The sequence below is a fragment of the Cucurbita pepo genome, chromosome 12, assembly GCF_057944985.1.
Source record: "Cucurbita pepo subsp. pepo isolate OVF chromosome 12, ASM5794498v1, whole genome shotgun sequence".
Lineage (NCBI taxonomy): Eukaryota > Viridiplantae > Streptophyta > Magnoliopsida > Cucurbitales > Cucurbitaceae > Cucurbita > Cucurbita pepo.
The window spans coordinates 13,372,031-13,393,815 of NC_141809.1; the positions used below are offsets into that span (position 1 = coordinate 13,372,031).

The following is a 21,785-nucleotide window of genomic DNA, read 5'->3' on the forward strand; positions in this document are numbered from 1 at the left end:
CAACTTCAATTATTTTTCCCTCTTAGATCTTTTGAATATATAATTATTATTGGATTGATACCTGTATGGGTGTGGATTGTTACAGTCAATAATTTTAACCCTATGAACATGCTGGAAATTGGTATGATATTATTGTAGAAGATTATTATTGTGCCCACTGAGGAACAGTTGTAGCAGGAGGCCATCTTGCGTGCTTCGAAAGTTCGTCGTGTTCATTGTGTTCATCGTGCAATACTTTTAAGCCTATGAACATGCTGGAAATTGGTATGATATTATTGCAGAAGATTATTATTATGGCCACTGATAAACAGTTATAGCAGGAGGCCATCTTCCATACTTCGAAAGTTCATCGTGTTCGTCGTGCAGCGAAAGTGTGGGGAACCACTTCGTTTGCAGCATCAATAAACTATGAGTGAAGGGATTCACTTCAGTTTTGTTGTGATTCATGTTCATCTTTCAGCTCATTCTGGCATCAAGCTGCTATTGTTTTTATGCTGAACATTAGTTGAAGTGATGGATGGTGAAGATTATTGTGGATATTGAAGCTTTCTAGTCACTTGAGTCAATTGGGTGATGGGAAATAAAGGTAACTTTGCTTGTGATCTAAAGATTGGCAAGGCATTTTTGGACAAGAATTGAACCTTCAACCACTAGTGAAAGGTTAACTTAGAAGTAACTTTCCCTTCTACATTACTTTTTGGGCTTTTCGGGCCCAACGTCCTCGCTCGCACACCGCACACCACCTGATCCTTTTACCATTTGTAATAGTTCAAGCCCACTGCTAGTAAATAATGTCCTCGTTGGACTTTCCTTTCTGAGGTTTCCCTCGAAGTTTTTAGAGAAAGGTTTTCACACTTTAGTATCAAATTACCCTAAGAACTTACGCCATCAATAAGATTGGCAAAGAAGTGAAGCCACCATTAGATGCTGATGCGAAGGTAACATCTTTACCCTCTCTTGGTGATTAAGTACACTTTCATTTTCCTCCATATCCCGCGCTTTGCTTCCGATCCTAAACACGACACAACAAAAGATATCGATACGCATGTTAAATCGGGTAATTTATAAATTTACTTTTTAAACTTTCTGATTTTTAACTTTCAAAAGTTCATCGATTTTATAAGAATTGTATGTTTAATAGGTCCCTAACATGTAAGAGACTTTTGAAATTTTGAAATTAATGACGTTATGAGACATAAATCTAAACTTTGTGACTGATAGAACCTAAGCTTTTAAACATAAGTTAGGTCGGAGACACAGAGGAGCAAGTAAAGAGAAAAGTGAAGAATGTATATTGACTTTCCATGATTCGGAACTTTTGAAACTTACGATTAGTTGGAGATTTTAAAACGAATTCATGGTTTGATCCCATACCCGATAAGATCAGATTTTTTTACCTAACATGTACTTTTGACATCTACAGCGGTCTCAAAATGAGTTACACTTTGACCCTATACTTAGTTTGCCGATCGTACTCGAGATTCTCTAACCCTAATGTACTTTTGTCATCTACGGTGATCACGAAATGAATCCCGATTTGATCTTATACATGCTCAAACCGTAGATTCTTTAAACTTACCATACTTTTGTCGTCAGTAATTCTAAACCCTAAACCCTAAACTAGATACAACGGGAGAGGGAGAGTAAATAATATATAAATATGTACCTGAAGAAAGAGATGGTTGGTGAGTGTTAAAGTCGGTGGCATTTTCGTATCTTTTATAGTACGAAAGGAACCGCCAAAAATGGGGGACATGTGCAATCTTAGGCCAATCCTCGCCTCCCTCTCTGCATCTTTCTTCCAATTCCCGGCAACCCGCAATGCGGAGGTGATTCAAAGCTTTGAGTTCCCGAATTCCCTCCGGCAATGATTTTAATTTTGGACACTCAAGAATCTCCAGCTCCTGAAGTGAAACCAGCTCGCCAATCCATTCTGGTAAGCTGCTGAAATTAGGGCATTTTGATATTATCAGAAATTTCAGGGCAGTCCAATGCTGGACCTCGATTGGCAGCGACACTAGCTTCGGGAGATTCTCAAGACGCAAGAATTTCAGATTATGAAGGAATTTCCATTGCATAGCATCTCCAAGCTCTGTATAATTCCTGGTCGAGGTACTACTACTACTACGCGTATCGTCAAAGAGTGAGTTCACCAAATTTTCGCATTCTGTTATATACAGAAATTTCAATGAATTGAGATTTTGTCGTAGTTTGTGTGATAAATTTTGTAGATCCTCGATTCCTTTGAGTTCTAGACTTTTCAAACTCGAAGATGGAGAGGAATTTGAACTGCTTCGTATGCTACTCATCATCTGTAGACCAACACCGTCTAATGTAATATCTGTTAAAGGTGGGTGTCCTGGCATGGTAGCTAGCTTCGGACAGTTGGAGATTGATAGTATAGTTAGACATGGAAACGTTGGAAGGAATTCCTCTTCCACCATTGATTCCCTTTCCCACCATGCTTCCAAATTAGGCATATCCATTAAACATAGACTTTCTAGAGATGGAAAAAACAGTGCTGATGAGTATGGATCAGTGTTGTCTATGAATTTCAGAGATGTTAAGTTCACTAAGTATAGAGACTTGAGAGCAGGAAGGTGCTGGATCTGAGGTAGATTTTGCAGTCTCTTGCAATTCACGATCATAATGCGAGTTAGCTTCATAAGTGGGCTGGACAAGGACAACCAGTTGGGTAATTTGACTCCAAAATACCCTGAGATTCTAAAGGATTCAATGGCTGGATTTGGTTCTAGCCCTGCTAATATTTCTTCATCAGCTTGGAATCTATGCTCATCCCCACTCAGATTCTTCCATATCAGTGTCAAATGTCGCAGACCTTTTTTCTCTTTCAGGTTTGCTAAACTGGCTTCCGATGGTGTAAACTTCAAATTCTCTAAACCTATAATCTCTAAGGATCCTCTTAGATCGTTCAGCCCATTCAGTTCGATTAGCTTACTCCCAAGCCTATGACTATGACTGTCCAACACAAATGAACTTAATGTCTGTAGACAAGTCAATTTTCCCATTCCTTCTGGCATATGGGTTAGATGGGTTGAATCAGATATATTAAGATGCCTAAGATTTACCAGATTTCTAGTCCCTCTTGGCAGTTTCTTCAGTGCATAACATTGCTTTAGATTTAGTGTTTGCAGATTTACCAATGCAGTGACAGAATTTGGGAGTGATTTCATATAATTTCCAGATAGATCAAGATATCGAAGATGTGTAAGCCTTTTGATAGAATCTGGCACCCTTTTAATATTTGAGTACTTTAAATCTAGTACTCGCAAACGTGAAAATCTGCAAAAGAGCTCATCCAAAACAACTTCATTCATCTGATTCTTCCTGTCCAAGATATCATTGGATAAAATAAAGGTTCTCAATCCTTTTGCCTTGCGTAATTTGGATGGAACATGTTCCCATATTCCTATTTCACGGTCGAATAAGATATGGCGAGTACTTTCGCCAACAACATGATCATGATTCTGATTCCCACCTACATATTCGTTTCCTGCTACCATCCTAGCAAGATCATGCATCACATCATGGATATAAACATCATCCTCAAAGTTATGCTCGTCATTAAAATTTTCATAGAAGAACCTCCAACACAATTCCATGAAATAGTCATTTCCTGTATCTTCCATGGATTTACACCCATTTAGTGATTGGACAAAACCTTGAGCCACCCATTGTCGAATCAATTCATCTTTATGGATGAGCCTATATTTAAGTAACAAGGATGAATAAGCAAAACATTGCTTTAAATTTGATGGAAGGTGGTTATAGCTCAATTTTAGTATCGATGCCATGTCGTGATCCCGTTGAATGACTTCCAAAAGTTGGTTATTCTTGAAGGATATCCATTCTTCTTCAGATTTTTCTATGTATAGCAGACGTCCTATATGCCTTATTACAAGAGGAACACCTCCACACTTCACCAAAATCTCTTTTCCTAATTGTATCAACTTCGGATTTTCTGGCTCTATACCATCCATGAATGCCACCTTTTTAAACAACGACCAAGAATCACTCTCTGATAGGCCCTTCAAAGTGATTAAAGACGTCATGTTTGAGATCTCTACCGCTAGTGTACTATCACGCTTTGTGATCATAATCTTACTCCCTCTCGCACCACCCATCAACAAGTTTTTCAATTCGAACCATTTTTGTTCGCTTTCATTCCATATATCATCCATAACCAACAGATATTTCTTTCCTTGGAGCATTTTTTGAAGCTGGGTTTGCAGAGATTCCATCCCATGTACATTAGGACGGCTATTTGTTGCGGATTCTATAATCTTCTCCACTACTATTTTCACTTCAAAATTTTGAGAAACCCAAACCCAAATTTTTAGATCAAAACATTGTGATACTTGTGAATCATTGAAGAGGGATCTAGCCAGTGTTGTCTTGCCTATTCCACTCATTCCAACTATTGCGATGAATGAAATATTGTCTTTGACATTCATATCTTGTAAAAGATCTTTTATTACTCTCTTATGATCATCCCTTCCGATCACCTCTTCATTATTTGAAAAAGAGTGAGTCTCTGCCCCCATATGAATTTGATCAAACGAACCATGCTGAGTCTTTTGTCCAATGATTTCAGTCAAATGAAAGTTCTTTCTTTCAGCAGCAATCACTTCCAACCTCTCTCTAACATTCTTTATTTGACGTGTTATCTTATAGTCAAATGCGATCAGGTTATATCTAGAGAAGAAGATCCTTACCTGCTTCGCTTTTCTTCCTCGACGAACAGCCTCACAAGAGATTTCATCAAGTACATCTTCTGCATCATAAAGAGCTTCTTTCAACTTCTCGAGCCAATCCTTCAAAAAGTGACTTTTAGTTTGGCGCTCCTCTGCATCAAGAACTACAGCTTTGATGGCTGAAACAGAGCTTCTGAGTTCGGTTAGCTCATCCTTCACTCCCCATAGCATTCCAAGTTGTTGGGAAGCTAGAGAGCTTAGTTTTTTAATGATATCCGCAGCTAGATTGAACAGAACTCCTTCAGCCATTGGTGTCATGGGAAACAGAATTGCTTTGTAAGATCTGAAGAACACTAAAGACTACCCATTTGACTTCCAGTTGAAAACTAAAACGAAACCAGGGCTCAGGGGTTCGACGTTTGAGATTTTGTAAAGTTTAGGATGAAAATGGATGAACATCTACGATTGAAAAATTTTCCATCTGTTGTGGACAGCTCAAGGGATAATGATGTGACATACAAACAGAAACGATGGGGACTTGGTCAAAGATTTATTACAATGTGAACACCACTTGCAACTGACAAGAATGCGACTAAGGATACCCAAATTTTAACTTTGGAACCAATGCTTAAACTCAATTTGAGCTTTCCCAGTTATTTACTTCTTCTTCTTTTTTTTTTTTTTTTTTTTTTTTTTTTTTTTTTTTCATTTTTCAGGTCCTCAGGAGTATACGAGATTGTCTTCAATGAATTATGATATTCGACCTAAACCCTAAAAAATATGATATTCGACCTAAACCCTAAATATGATATTCGACCTAAACCCTAAACCCTAAAAAATATGATATTTGACCTGTCCGGTAAAAAATATGTGTTATGTGTTATAATCATTTGAAGATCAAATTGAAAATTTGAATTCAAAATTATTATTTTTTCTTACCAGTATTGGAGATTGAATTTTAATCCTATAGAATTATCTATGAAAATTTTTATTAAAAATTTGAATTTAAAATTTTTCAATTTAAAATTCATGGCATTACTTGTCCATTTTGGTTTGTCTTTTTTAAGAGCGTTTCCAAATATGACTTTGCTTCCTAATTTTTATCTATTTTCGTTGATTATCATTGTCCATTAGACAGTGGAAACGTAAATGAACCCATGTAGTACTTACACTCTAGATCTCACAATTTTGAAGAAAAGAAACTTGTTTTATTCCAAAACTCAAGAACCACATGAAGAACAAATAGTTCTCTTGAACGTTAAAGGTCGATAAGTGTTAAAATTTCATCCGAGTTTGTGTCGTGCTGAGGAACTCTAACAGCAATTTGATTCCATTTCTCGAAATAGAAAGAAAAAAAAAAAACAAAAAAAAAAATATAGCATCTTGACATGGTCAAGGCATACCATAGAACCGTCGATGTCTATCATCCAAGGTGCCGATCAGACACTCCTCCAGCAAAAATTCAGCATTCACCCAAGCATGGTATTTATCTGAAGGTTGTTTAAGGACACAACTTTTTGTTACCAATTCAGAATTCGTTAAATAAACCGATGGAAGCTGCACGAAAAATTAAAGATGGCAACAACGTTTGTTCCATCGAGATAGACGTTATTAACAAAAAACTAAACAAAATTCCAAGGATACCGAATAAAGATGTACAATCTTTTCCCACTGCCTTCATGAGTATTTCAGTACCTGATAAAGAAGTTTGTCAAAAGGTCAACTACTTCAAGTCTACCCCCAAGAACATGCCTTTGATGTACTCTAATAACTCTCAATCATGATTTTAAAAATGCATTTCAAGAATCATCCCAAATAATAACTAGAAAGTACATGAAAGAATCAGAGCCAGGATTAGGAATATATTAGTAGAGAACTAGAAGCTAGTCTCTTATGAGCTATCTACCTAGGTCATGAATAAAGGAGACTAATCACCCTTCAAAGAATTGAATAACATGATGATGTTGCCAATTTCCATCTTATTGAACATAAAATATTAGCAGAATCTATATATGCAAGAGTGGTAATTCTTGAACAGGAGACACCATAACATGCATTACAAACTAATCATTTGCTACTTCACCAGATGGATTGGAAATTCACTAAAAAAAGATATTTTAACTTGGAAAAAATAAATTTGCATGATGCCCATACCTCCAGGGTGAAACTTCATATAAGGAGATAAATTGTACACGCGACCTCTCAGAACAGTCCACATGGAGCCCTCACTCTGATGTTGTTTAACTTCGCTCATAGGGATAAGCCTTTTATTTGACTGGCCTTTCAATTCTAATCCACAGTCATGAACAAATGTTCAAAATCACTAGCATTATTTCTCAGGGGGTAAATTAGTACCATTAACAACCCTGAAAACAACAAAAATGATCCGATTTTGCAACACAGATAATAACAATCATATTGATTCTGATGTAGGCACAAAGAAAATGGCAAGTGAGTCCTCTGTGAAGTTCATAATTTAGATAAAATAGATATTTAGTAGCTTTTCTGAATCTTAAACATGGCAAGCACCAGCTAGCTGCAAACAATTTCTCTCTAAAACAGCCTAAACAAACATCAACAGAGGGCAAGATTACACGTAGACTTAGAAATAACAATTTAATCTCTAAACTTAAGTTTCTAACGCTTTAATCCCTATCTATTCAATTTTGTAACAATTTGATCCATAAATTTTAGTATGTAACGATTTAGTCCATGTATCTTAGAAGTTGGTAATAATTTGGTAATAATTTAATCTCTATCATGAAAAATATTGTAAAATTTTAATATTTCTAACATAAGTAGATCAATAAAGGTCAAGTCATCAAAGAATAAAAACCAACACTCAATTATGATGAATTCTTTCATTATAGGGATTGGAAGGTTACATACTAAAGTTCAATGACCAAATTGTTATAAATTTTAAATTTCAAGAGCTATATTACAAATTAAATTCAGGGATTAAATTGTTGTTTTCATCAAAGTTAAAAGAGCTTACCAAATTAAAAGATAGGCAATTGTCTTAACAAGAAGAATAAAAGAGTTGCCAGATAGGCTCAAGCAAATCATAATATCAAAATGCAAGGCAGTTTCACAAATACCTGCAAGATCAGGATGGGTTCGAGTAAGCTTAAGCCAATCCATTTGACTATATCCCTTCTCAAAAGGAACTTTTGTTCGAACTGCATGCTTACGCACAGCAATCCCTTGTTTTTTTGATTTCTTCACAACCTTTCCAGTATCTTTCCTCACCTCTTCTGTTGGCAACGTACTTGATTGTTTTGAAGACGAATTGAAATCCAAAGAACCAACTGTTGCCTGCTTTCTGGAATTGATATCATTCGATAGTTTATCATTCAAAATGACATGAGTCCTACTAACGGTGTTATTCGCCAATTCATCCCTCAAGGTAATATCGCCTATTTCTGATGCAAGATCCCTCGCCTCTTTATCATCCTTTTCAGCTAAACCCACCTACTATATTCATATAACAGTAACAGTAATATAACTTACGTTGGATACCAAACATTTTTCCAACTGAAGATGGCGAAACAATAGAAAGAAGAAAACATGTCATTGAGTTAAAAACTTAAGACCTAATTTTATAGAATAAAAAGTATACTTGCCTGATAAAATGTGAAGTCATTATTAAAATCCATCTGAATATTTAGTCCCAAATTTCAAGCAACCTCTCTCATCCAACAGCAAAACTTCAAGAAATTGTTCTGCTGCATTACAATACCCGTAGTCAATAGATAGTAGATAGAACATGATTTTCCATTTACATTTGATCTATATTTCAAATAAAGTGAATGCAATTTATTTAACTAGTGTCAGTGAACTTATTTCGAAATCAGCAAATTTAGACTCATTGTATAAATTAATATTACCCTAATAAGGATATAAATATTATCATTATCTTGTGAAAGTAAAGGTAAGGAGACCGAAGAAATGCAGTAATCTACGAATATTCCGAAGATCATCCATCAAGAAACAAGATCGATAGTTTACATTTATCATAGGAATGAAGAGGTAAAACTTTTTTAGTGGAGAACAGCACCAATTTATCACCTAAACACAACTAACATGAACTAACACAGTGATGTTAAACTCGCACTATACAATTGCACCGTGCGAGTTGAAACAGATCGTCCAGTGATTGATTCAAAGCGTATTTCTGAATCTAATTTTGCCGCATTGTCCGGTCCTATAGTCTAACTGTATAAAACAGAAGAAAATGATAATCCGCGATTCAAAAAAAAACAAAAAGATGGAATCACGACATCAGAAGAGAAATAATAGGCATGACACTAGTTGAGATTCAGAACCAAAACACAGAAGAGGAATGAAGAAGGAATTCAGAACGAAGGAAAAACAAAACAGAGAGACAAAAGGCATCAAAGTTAAAACTACCTGAATCGCTTGAAAAAAAAGAATCGGTAATGAAAGCAGAGGAAAAGGCAATGCCACATTATCTTTACCATTCAAACTTGAAATTAGGAAGATGAAATCAATGGAAATGCGGCAGAAGAAATCTCAAGAAACTTGAGAAGGAGATTAATGTCTTCGTGTATATGCATAATCGTAAACAACCTAAAGAAAGCAAAGAATCATCAACTTACAGCCGGCGATCCTGTGACGACGAAGCTTCTGGACGGAATGTGAGGTCCCCAATCTCGTCAAGAGAGAGTGCTGGATCATAGTTGGGTTTTCTTTTATTTATTTGATCTTCTTTTAAGTACGATCATAATATTCTTGTGACTTAAAACAATCCTTAAATTTTTTTTGTGACATTAATAACATTTAATATTTTGAAACTTATAAATAAAATAGAAACTAAATTAGAAATTTAACTGAAATTGCAATATTCCTGGATTAATTCGAATTCGAATTTCAATTTCAATTTCAAATTTAATTTCAAATACTATAAAAAAAAAAAATCCAAATATATTTAATAGAGCCTTGCGATCTTATTGAAAATCAAGAAGATAAAACGAGATAACAGCTTTGTATTTGAACTTCAACTTTAGCCGAGAGTAGAGGCAGGTTGAGCCTCAAAACTTGGTCGAAAGTACTTGGCCGAAACTAGAATCCAGTGTAATGAATCTTGGTATCTAATGAATCTTAGTATGTGTGTGTATAACCTAATGAATCTTAGTATGTGCATGTATAACCTGATGAATCTTATCTTAGTATCTGCGTGTATAACTTAGTGAATCTTAGTATCTGCGTGTATAACCTAGTGAATCTTAGTATCTGCGTGCACAACCTAATGAATCTTAGTATATGCGTATATAACCTAATGGTATCTGCGTATATAACCTAATGAATCTTATTATCTGTATATATAACCTAATGAATCTTAGTATCTACATATATAACCTAATGGTATCTGCGTATATAACCTAATGAATCTTATTATCTGTATATATAACCTAATAAATCTTAGTATCTGCGTGTATAACCTAATGGTATCTGCGTATATAACCTAATAAATCTTATTATCTGTATATATAACCTAATAAATCCTAGTATCTGCGTATATAACCTAATGAAATCTTATTATCTGCGTATATAACCTAAGATTCAACATAGCCATGTGCATTTTTAAATTTGTCAAAATTTGTTCTATTAAATACTTATTTACTAAAATTTAAAATTATTTAAATATAGTTTTAAATTAATTTCCTTTTGATTCCATTCAAACATCTAGAAAAACATCAACGAAAAATGTCAACTAACATCTAGAAACTTTAGGTGGAAATGGGCATATATTCATATTGAGTAAGCCTTGGAAATGGGCATAAAGTAAAAAAATTTAATAATACAAGTAAATTTCAGTCATTTGGAAAATTTTAATAATACAAATTTTGACTTAATTAACCTAAGTTTATATAGTATATTATAAGATAGGACTAATTAATTATAAATAATTTTAAATAGTAAGGGCTAATTAAAAAACGAAAAAAAAAAAAAAAAAACTTATAAATCTAGAAGAATATCTTTGGATGAAAATAATAATTGATTTAGGTTAAAGTTTATTTCAAAATAAACAAGAAAAACTTCTAAAATTTCTTGAAAATGATTTTGAAATAATTAAAAATCATTTCAAAAAATATTTTTAATCGGAAATTTGATAGAATGAATATCATATTTAAAAGTGTAAAATCAAATCAAATGTAAGGTTGATGTTATATGATTAAAAATATATTTTAAGGTAACTTTGACAATTTCAAAACTACCCTCAACTCCATGAAACCGTTTCTAGACATAGAGTTGAACAATACCCAATTAAACTTTTTCAAATTTTCAAGGGATAAAAATCAAACTAATAAATAAAATATTACGTGTTTTTTCGGTAGAATATTATTTTAATATTTGTAGTTTTCACTTAAGTCCCTGTCATTTTAAAATTTACAATCCAATCCTTATACTTTGGTTAAAACACCTTTATAAGGCTAAAAATGAAATAAACGCGAAAAATGGTAATTTAACTTTTCTTGGAGGTCACGGGAAGAATGTAAGATTAAATTACTAAATTACGAACTTTCAACGGAAAGTCTGATTCGCTGCGGATTCTTTTCTTTTCTTTTTCACATTACCAAACGAGATCAACATTTTCCCCTCAATTTCTTGCCTACTTTCCTGGGAGAGAAAAAAAAAATAACAAAATATATATTTATGTATATATATATCAATTACAAGAACACTTGACAGGAAATCGGTATATTTTAGTGCATCAATTTGGATAATCATCGTCTTAAAAAGAAAAGAGGATACGATCGGTCCTCATCTCACAGCGAATGAAATCATCAAAATCAAAAACAGAGCAAAAAAACAAATCGAAAACTATTTTTCAAATTTTATTTTCTCGATCGAAGAGAAACCTAAAGAGCATTTCAGAACTTCAACATTTCAATCACAATCAAACAGAGTAAAGAAAGAAATCCGTACTCTCAGCGCTGACGGCTACAACGGCGGCCGCGGCACTGCAAGGAACAATCTGATGAGACGAAACATCGCCGCCGCTAAGGCGAAACTCCTGGCGGTCGGAGTGGTGGCCTTCGTTGGAGTTAGCCGGCGGATGGTAGTACATCCGAGCAGTCTGAGGACAATGCGAATGAAATCTGGCGACAATCCTGACGCCAGCGTCGAGAATCTCGACAAACTTCCCCATGGAGACGCTGGCCGACCGACCGACCGAATAAAAACCTCTGCAACGATCGGAACCTGAACAGAGCAGCAGATCTCTCTTCGAGAGAGAGATGGAGGAGGCGATTGAAGAATTAGAATACGTCCCAAAGGAAGTCCATAAAAATGGAGAGAGAAAAAAAGAGGTAGAGAGAGAATTTATAGTTACAAATGGAAGATTAAAATCGAGGGTTTGATATTTATAGGCACAGCTGGCTTCGCGATGTGCTCCGTTGGAATAATTACATTATTTTTTAAAAAAGAAACACTTACATTAAAGTTTTGTTTTATTAAGATTTTTTTTTTAAATAATATATATATTTTAAAAATTTTGAGTTTTTTAAAAAATAATATATAGAATATATAACAAATAAAATAAATTTATTGGTGTAAATAATATTTAAAAATTTAATTTTTATAAACCAAACCAAAAAAAATTAAGCCACGGTTTATGGTAAACGAGTCTAAAATTACTTTTTACTCAAAAAGGGAAAAAAAAAATCTAAAATTACTTAAATGGATATTTACGCAGCTATACCATTTACAACAAATATTTATAAATATATCTCATTATCCAAAATAATTACCAAATTCCAATTTACAAAAAAAAAAAAATTTATAAATATATTTTACTGTCCGAAATAATTACAAAATAATTACCATTTACGACAAATATTTATAAATATATCTCACTGTCCAAAATAATTACATGAAAATTTCCATTTATTACCGAGACATGACAAGGATACATTTATTAAAATATGCATTTAATATATTATATATATAATTTTTATACCATATGAAAATTGAAATTGTGTTTATAAGTGTGCATACGTGTCAATAAACGTTTGACTAATATTGACTTTCTACTGCTAGTGTCTGACCCATATCTGTTGTGCTACCGAGTGTTCAAGGGCCGAGCATGAATCCCTATACAAAATGAATCAGTTAGACGAACACGACTCTCCAAATTGTATGATTACTTTGAGCATCAGCTCTCATGGCTTTGCTTTGGGTTTTCCCAAAAGGTCTCATACCAATGAAGTTAGCATTCATCACTTATAAACTCATGATCATTACCTAAATTAGCCGATGTGGGACTTCCATCATCCAACAGAATCTTTGCGTGTCAATCTAAAATGTAAGCCTACTGGTAGTTCAACTTTTCTAGGAAAATTAATTTCATTTTGTTGTAGCTACAATGCGCTCCGTCCATTAGCTTAGCTTTTATACGACTTCTTAGTGTGCTTCTTTGCATCGACGCACGTACCTGAATTTAGGGATGTGGGATTCTTACGTTCTCGTTGTGAGTCAGTGTATCAACTTAATTAATTACAAAAAACACCATTAATATCCATTTTATAAATTTGTAGTATTTGATGATTTTCTCATTTTCAAGATTAATAAAATAGTAATTTATGTTGAAGATAGATTGAATGTCAACAGCGCCTGTGGCCTAATGGATAAGGCGTTTGACTTCTAATCAAACGATTGTGGGTTCGAATCCCACCAGGCGTGAGTATATGTTTTTTTTTTATTTTGTTTTGGGCCATCTATGGGCCTCCTAATACACCTGGCCCATCTAAAAGCCCAACAAATTTAAAACGTAACCCTTGGGGGATAAGGAGGGGAAGAAGTTCTGTTCGTAAAAGACATTTGCGTTCTTTGTTTCAATTTTTGGCCCAAAGCTGTGTTGGAGGCTCTCGATGAGGCTGTTCTGGAGAATCTCTGGAAACTGCTCTTAAGGTTGGTTGATCTTATGGAATCTTCTGTTTTTGTTTTTGGTTTTCGTACTTTTTTCAATGTTTTCTCTCCAAGATTAGAGCATTTTAGAATATTAAGAGGTTGTGAAATGATTGGAGCTGATTGCGAATACTCTTTCTGTCTGCTGTTGAATTTACAAGCGGAAAGCTAAAGTTAAGTTGATAGATTATGCTAAAAAGTTTAAGTTTAATGTGTTAGTGTAAACTTAAGTTTTTATCAATACTTTGATGAATCGAGCATGAATTTGCTATAAATTCCACATTGATTGTGGCTAAAATGAACAATGTCCACTCTGCCATTGAGGAATGAGCAGTAACATGCCTTCTAAGTGTGGTCAGTTTCCTTCCAGAAGCCTTTAGCATTGGAAGTTTGTGTAAGTATTCGGAAATGGAAGACTTAAATGAGAAGTTTGAATTGAAGCATCCTCTAGAATCCTAAGACTTCTGCCATTTCTTAACTTGGAGGAAACTTTAAGCTGTGGCTGTAGCAATTTCAATACCAGACGGCTAAAGCTTCTTGTACCTAAAATTTTTCTCATGAACAAATTAAGGCTGTCGACCCCTTTTATATGTGAGATGATGTGTCACCATAGGGTGTTGTCCCCAAGAAAGAACCTCTACAGTTGTTTTGATATCTTGGAATGAAGTTTGAGAGGTTGCTAGGTTTAATGCGTCGTTTGGTCTTTTTCGGTGAACCTTATCTATACCAATAAAGTGCACCTTTCTTTTCGGTGACTTAATCATAGGAACTACGTGGTTGGTTAAGCGTGTTTTACTTGGAGTAATTATATGCTGGGTTGCCTCTTAAAATCTTTTTTGGGATGCATGTGAATGAAGACAAAATATACTGGAAGAACCGCATTGGTATGTCATAGTTTTCACTCTTAAGAAGTGAGAAGTAGGTATAGTAACCATGTCGCAAGGGAATGTCGGGCCATCAGGTGCCGCATCCAGATTTCAAATTCTTATTCGGTTCTGAGCATGGATTATTACACCAAAGGTTTGTGTTTATTCAAGCTCATTGTAGAAAACATTTCTTTCAAAAACTGTGTGATGGGGCAATGAATATCCTTCCTACAAGTAGAGTTTCTTGATGATCTTGATTCTGAAGGATCCATATGTTAACATGTAAGCGCACCTTTCTTCATTCACTATCTAGTTAGTTGCTAAAAGTTTCTCAAAATACAGAGTATAATTAGCACAATCCCCTCAAAGCTTAATGCGACTACTATTCCATCTCAAGGCAATGAACCGTTAGCAACAAAACATTCCTCTATTGTCTTTTCAGAGCTATCTGAATATCACAAATGGTTTGGTGCTAGAGTAGATCTTGCTCTCTAGCATTATGGCTTCCAATGGCTGGAATTGGACTACAGCTCGACCCAAGATGCTTTTCATACTGTTATACCATGGCCCGTTATGCTATGCCTAATCTTCTCGTATCCTTCACTATGATTATGATCCAAGTTGAGCTCATCTAAAACTTGTTCATACACATCCTTACACCTACATTCATACTCGGCCATAATTTTAGGAACGTGGGGTGGGCTCCTTGGCCCTTGTCAATATTCAAAGTGATATCATAAACTTTTGCCCTCAAATAGTTTATAAAAGAGACTCACTTTCAAAATAGTGCTTTCAGAAGCTGGAATATTTGAATAAATTTGGCAGAATTAGGACCTATCTTCTTAGAAACTGTTGAAAAGTAGTGTATAGAAGTTGGTACCAGAACATTTTAAGAATAGACAAATGGGAAGAAAACAACCCTAACATGTGTATGAATGGCATTAGAAGAGTACAAAAGTGGGGGAATGATGGAATATGAAAGGAACAATAGGGTGTTTTCAATAGTCATTAAATTTGAAACCCTTGAAAAGTGAAATTGAAAGCAGTGAGAAAACCAATAAGGTGGTAGTGGAGCAATCACAAAGAAAACAATGGCTTAAGAAGTTGGATAAAGAAAAACTAACCCATCAATCTGTTTTCAAAACAAAGAACAATGCATTGGAAAAAGACATCATTTTTTTAAGGAATATATGGGTTTATAAGACCAATGTTTTTCAACCCCCAATTATTTTGGATTATGGGTCAATGCTAAGGACTTGTTTGGATGGACATAATAATATTCCTTTTTCTATGAGTGACAGTTTATGGGATTTATTTATATTCCAAAGATGGATTTGACAAAACCCACAAATCCATATATTCTCTCATTCCTTTTTCGCGGCACATCGTTCATCCACTACCAACCACTTAAACAACTTGCTATTATGCTAATAAAGCCCTCTAATCAAACTATTTTTTTAATACAAAAATCTCCCAAAGTCGGTAATTATTTATTAGGAAGAGGTCAAATTGAGTATAATTAAACGATAAATAGGCTTAAATTCTTATCTTTCTCATTTAAGTTTGTGTTTAAAAGGTCTCTAAATCCTTTGAGGAGTGTAATCACTTGGACATATGCCACGTTTAATTTGGTCAGTGGCGAGTCATTTATGAATGTAGAGCAGCTTTGAACAAATTCATGAGAACAAACACAAATACTTTCAAGAATGATGAAATTTTGGATTTCTTAGTAATGAATGATTGGATAATAGAATTGGATTCCTTTCGTCTTCTAACATTCACACAGATTTTTCAAAAAGTAGATTTCATGAGTATGCAGCAGCCTGACCAATGGGAATGAGACAAGTGTATCAGAAATAGAATAATTCCAAGCAATCCTAGCTAGCTATTTCATGGGACCCAATTTCCCATTTATCAATTTAGATTCTTCTTTTCCCATTTCCTTTTTCTTCGGTTCCTTTAATTTGTACATCGTCAAATTCTTTCAAATTTAACATCATCTTTGGTTTGCAGAAGGAAACTTTTTTGTTTAATTATTTATTTATCATATGTTTGAGTATGTCATTTATTTCAAGGTTTTCGTCGTTCTTTTACCTATCTATATATATATATATATATATATATATATATATATATATATATATATATATATATATATATATATTTTGTAATCGAGTAAATCTCGTTCTATTGGTGTGAACTATATTTTAAAAGTAAATTAAATGAGAGCTTACTTTAAATTGAAATGGATATCAGTTGAATTTCGAGATTCATTTTTATTCTATTAGCTATTCACTCTCGAGGAAAGAATTTTAGGTTGTTGGATTCATAAAAGAAAGAATAATCTGGGTCTTTTCGGGCAACAAGTGACTACTGGCTTTGCTTTTGTTATTAGCTCTTGCTAGTACTTTAGGAGCCTAAAGGGGAATTCTCTCCTCCCGTTCATTTCCGAAGGTTCAAGATCTCTATTTGAAGAATTTGTAATACTAATACAGATAAATTACCCTTTTTTATTTTTATAAACTTACGACTACTCCTATTGTGACTTACATTTATAAGTTGATCTTTAAAGTTGTACACATGGGAGGGAAAACATTAGCTCTAGCTATGGGCTAATATTGGAGGAAGAAAGTCAAAGAAAGGACACATAAATCAAAGTGCTCCACTAGCCATGCTTACCTTCCATGGGATAATTATAAGTTCCTTCTTTTGGAGAGAAAATATTGGGATCTTTACAAGCTTTGAAGGTTGAATGGAGAAATTGGGTCCAAAAGGAGCCCTATATGTGTAGTGCCATTTGGTAATAAAAAAGCAAATATTCATGTAGTCTCATCTTTCACAAGTCACAACTCAACTATTTCGATGCTTTTTTTTCCTTATTGGATGGTTTGAACATCAACCAATGGTGTGACAACGAGAAAATTTGGACTTGGACCCCTGAATTTAAGGACAATACGTCCAATTGTCATCTCGTGCATCATTGAATATAAGATCTTAAAACCTATACCTAAAAAATAATGTATACCCATTTGTCAAATCAAACTTTCGTTAATCAAGATAGTTTAACATCACTAGATTAGAATTTAATGTAATTCAATTCTAGAACCTAATAACTCAAATATTGCACGAAAATCAAACTTGAGTTTGCTTATAGTTTAAGTTGTTTTAAGTTGTTTTTTTTTTTTTGTCCTCCATTTATGACTTGTTTTGGTTTCATGCATATTGCTCAAAACCCCAAGTTGAGTGGGGGAGGTCACCAATTCCATTAATGCTCCTATTCTTACTCTATGCCCTCTTTGTCATGCACATTTTCCCAAACTTCATTGCTAAGTGAAGCAATATATACATACACACATATATATAGAAAAGTTGCTCTCTTCTTGATAAGGTTGAATTTTTTCCCCATTTTGTGTCCAATTTATGTGCTTATTAAATTATTTGCGGGCGTTTTTTATTTTAACGTTGTTTTTTATGATTCGAATCTCTAATTTCTTAGTCGAAACTATATGAAGCTTAATTTATTTAAGAGTATAAGTTTAAATTTATGATATTTATGAAATATTTGTTAGGTACTCTTATTATTAATAAATATTAATGAAAGAGAATTTGGATAAAATGTTTTGAAAGCTACATCACTATCCATAAGATTTGCTCCCTACTATGCCAAGGAAACATAATTTTCTTTAGGCCCTTCACTTTCTTTAATTATAAGCTTTGCTTTATCCTTGGTCATTTCAGCCCCACTTTTACAATTATTAACCTCCCCCTCAAATTGACCATCAATCCCCACACCAATTTTCTATTCATAATCATAGGCTTAAAAATATTACTTTCATCCCTATAATTATTAAAATAAATAATTATGCCAAATGAAATTGATATATCATATATTACTCGAATTCTAATTTTTTTCCTAAGATTTATGACTATTTAGAACCATGTTAATTAAAATTTAATTGCAATAATAAAATTAAATCTCTAAATTTAAAATTTTAATTTTTTATATCGTTAATGTAGTTGATTGAAGGCGTGCAAGTTTGGATATATTGTTATTATCTTGTGATTTTAATTAAAATTAAAAATAAATAAGTAAAGGTTTAAATTTCTTTTGGTAAATTTTAATAGTTTAATTTAAATCTCATAATTTAATTAAAAAAATCTTTTTTTTTATTATATATTTGTTTCAAATTTTTATTTTATATGTAACAAGTAATTTGTTCTCTTTTTATAAAAAAAAAAATTAATTAATTAAAGCAAACCTAAAATTAGAATGAATTTATTTTTTATAAATGATGACAAATTTGTCAACGTGGACACCACGCAACAGCAAATTTGCCACGTCACCCTTTTTATAACAGTACATTGACACGGTTTCAGTATGTTTCACGTGTGTTTCTATTTTCCTTTGATTCTTTTTTCTTTTTAATTTTTTTAAATATATATAGACCATTAATTGGTATTAATATAATTAGAAATTGAAGTTAAATTATTGTTTATTAATCAAATCTTTTTTAACCCTCGGTAATAAACAAAATATAAAATTAATCTATGTCAATCGCACCAGAACCAAATTTAATAACATAAATTGAATTAATAATAATAATAATAAATGAAGCGAAAACAACGTAAAATAAATTAATTCAATTAGTATAAAAAAAAAAAAGTCAATTCAAATATTAAAAAAAAAATGGTTAGGTGACAATCAAATAAATGAAAGCAAAACATTAAACGTGAAATAAATTTATTGTAACTTAATTTAGAAATTTCTCGTGTGAGTTTAATTTATAAGTTTTTATTTTAAAAAAATATTTATATTACGAAATTAGGTGAGATCTCGAGATCCGTAGAAATCTTTTCACACTAATAACTAAAATTAAAATCTAAATCAAACATTCACGGGTGACAAACACCTTGCTTAACATCAATTATAAAAATTAAATATTAATTTAAAAAAATATAATTAAACTGAAATTAAAATAAAATAAACAATTAAGATTAGGTAGGCCATATTAATTGAGTCATTTATATATGACAATATAACATATGATTTAAAATTATAATAAGAATGAAGATAATAAACATCATAAACATGTATCTTGAATAAAAGAATCTAAAGAATCAATATAAACAATATAGTATAAAAATAATAATAAATCAGAAAACGAGTACAATGACCCACGATTCATCCACTACAAGCGTTGACTTCCAATTTCCATTCTTCTTTAATTTAATTATTTATTATATATTATCTTTGATTCATCCACTGCTGCCATTGTGTACGGTTTTATTCATCAATCTATATTTTATAATATACTTTATATGTTAAGAAAATTACCCAAAAAAAAAAAAATAAAATATTTAAATTATAAAATTGCAGTACAGTAATCAATAAATATAAAATTATTAATCAATTTTGAAAAATTATGATAGTTTTCAAATAAGACAGTACTCGTTAGCGGTGAGCTTAGACTGTTCTGTGGGCTCCAAGAGAGTGGATTGTGAGATCTCACACCGGTTGAGAAACAAACCAAACATTTCTTATAAGAGTATGAAAACTTCTCTCTAGTAGACACATTTTAAAATATTGAAAAGTCTAAAAATGACAATATCTAGTGGCATTGGACGGTTACAACTAAACATTCATAAGTCACAATGCATCGTTAACGTCAGTTATAAACATCAAAAGTAGAGTACGGTTGAATTATAATCCTATTTTTGAATTGATTAAATTAACTCGACTAATAAATATGTTTAATTATCAAATTTGATGCCAAATTTGTCATATGTCACATAATAACTTTATTAGATAAGATACATGAATTTAACCTTTTCATATCCCTCCAAGTTTTATTTATTTTTTATTTTTTCCTATATTTATAAAAAAAAATGTTAATTTTAATATTAGAATATAATAATAATAATAAATAATAATAATAAAAGTTAAATAGATTAATAATATATTTATGGGAAAAAAACAAAAGGTGAGATGGGAAAACAGAAGGGAAGGTTAGCGAGACAGACTGTTTGGAAGCAGGAACAGCAGGGGTAGCGTGGACCTTGCTTGTTTGTTTCCGGCCGCCGGTTACCCAGCTGTCAAAATTACCACCGTGACAGACAGCTTCAATTACAACAACACCCTTTTGGATTTCCGCTTACACGTGTCGTATCAACCTCGACACGTGCGGTGCAGGTGCGGTCCCTTTTTTTTTTTTTTTCCTTCTTCCCCTCTTTGATACTCTGGGTCCCACTCCCATTCAATGTCTTTCACGTTCTGACGTTGACCACACCCTTACGTACACCTCTCCCCCTTCCCATTTTACCAAAATACCCTCCTCCCTTCTCGACTAATTTTTAAATTATAAATTTGAAAAAAATATATATCGCAAATTAAAATGTGAAAATTCGTATGACTAATAATTATTCAAGAAATATTTGTTTAATAATTAAAATAATATATATATATATATATTGGAAATAATAGGTATGGGAAGGGAAGACTGAAGGGTACAATAGTACAAGTACAGCCATAATTTTTTTTTAATTTATTGAAAATAAAAAACTTGTCTTATACCCTATACATAATTAAAATATGTTTATAAATTATAGGTTGTTTGACTCGGTCGAATTCCGATATTGCCCCTCAAACATAAATAATTGGAATAATGTCGCTTACTGTTTTTATTTTAATTTTAATTTTAATATTCTGTTTTTGGTATTGTACTCTTTAACATTTCTTTCTATTTTTGTTAAATTTGATTTCTGTAATTGAATATTCCATTTTATTAATTTATTGTTTTTTTTTCATCGTAAAATGAGAAGAAAACAATTGTTTTTTTTAATTATATTGTAATTAAAAAAAAATTGTAGTTGGAGAAGTATTAAATTTATCCCTAAATGTTTGATTATATTGATTAAAATTCTAATTTTTTTTTAATTTAATCCCTTATTAGAATTTAATGCGTAATTTTTCACAAATATTAGATTTTCTTAAATGCAAGAATTAATATAAATGAGAGAAAATGTGATAATTAAATAGATAATAATGTGTTTTATCCTTTATTTTCTCTATTTATTTAAAATAATTGTGAATTTTTAATATATATATATATAGTGCTAAATAAATCAATTTAAATAATTTAAATATGGTTGATGTCCGAATTTAAAAATAAAAAACACGTTTGAACTTTGTATGTAATTTTTATTAGGAATTTTATTCTCGTCAAACAATTAATTGAAATAAAATTTTATATTCTTATTTGATTTTTTTTTTTTT

At 32.3% G+C, this 21,785-nt stretch overlaps 2 protein-coding genes, 2 long non-coding RNA genes and 1 other non-coding gene across 10 annotated transcripts; 2 read left to right on the top strand and 3 right to left on the bottom strand.

Moving 5' to 3' along the window:
• Positions 1-782: 782 nt before the first annotated feature.
• Positions 783-5,033, bottom strand: LOC111806699 (disease resistance protein RGA2). The gene is made up of 2 exons (XM_023692110.2): positions 1,667-5,033; positions 783-1,012 (listed from the first exon to the last, which is right to left on the bottom strand). The coding sequence occupies exons 1-2, from the start codon at positions 5,031-5,033 to the stop codon at positions 948-950; spliced, it is 3,432 nt and encodes a 1,143-aa protein (XP_023547878.2). The 3' UTR covers positions 783-947.
• Positions 2,001-5,371, top strand: LOC147790024 (uncharacterized). Its single transcript, XR_015423080.1, has 2 exons — positions 2,001-2,143; positions 4,696-5,371. It is a non-coding gene; the product is annotated as an uncharacterized LOC147790024 (long non-coding RNA).
• Positions 5,372-5,901: 530 nt separating this feature from the next.
• LOC111806700 (cytochrome b5 domain-containing protein RLF) lies at positions 5,902-9,509 on the bottom strand. 6 transcript variants are annotated; one of them, XM_087128810.1, is made up of 6 exons: positions 9,335-9,509; positions 8,339-8,437; positions 7,814-8,037; positions 6,870-7,004; positions 6,360-6,410; positions 5,902-6,205 (listed from the first exon to the last, which is right to left on the bottom strand). In XM_087128810.1, the coding sequence occupies exons 2-6, from the start codon at positions 8,356-8,358 to the stop codon at positions 6,108-6,110; spliced, it is 528 nt and encodes a 175-aa protein (XP_086984936.1). In that variant the 5' UTR covers positions 8,359-8,437; positions 9,335-9,509; the 3' UTR covers positions 5,902-6,107. The 6 variants fall into 6 exon arrangements, with proteins under 6 accessions (XP_086984936.1, XP_086984935.1, XP_023547881.2 ...); XM_087128809.1 differs by having other exon boundaries at positions 8,339-8,440; positions 9,335-9,508; XM_023692113.2 differs by having other exon boundaries at positions 7,814-8,186; positions 9,335-9,506.
• Positions 9,510-11,201: 1,692 nt separating this feature from the next.
• Positions 11,202-12,077, bottom strand: LOC147790025 (uncharacterized). The gene is made up of 2 exons (XR_015423238.1): positions 11,667-12,077; positions 11,202-11,357 (listed from the first exon to the last, which is right to left on the bottom strand). It is a non-coding gene; the product is annotated as an uncharacterized LOC147790025 (long non-coding RNA).
• Positions 12,078-13,348: 1,271 nt separating this feature from the next.
• On the top strand, positions 13,349-13,421 carry TRNAR-UCU (transfer RNA arginine (anticodon UCU)). The gene has a single exon. It is a non-coding gene; the product is annotated as a tRNA-Arg (tRNA).
• Positions 13,422-21,785: the final 8,364 nt, after the last annotated feature.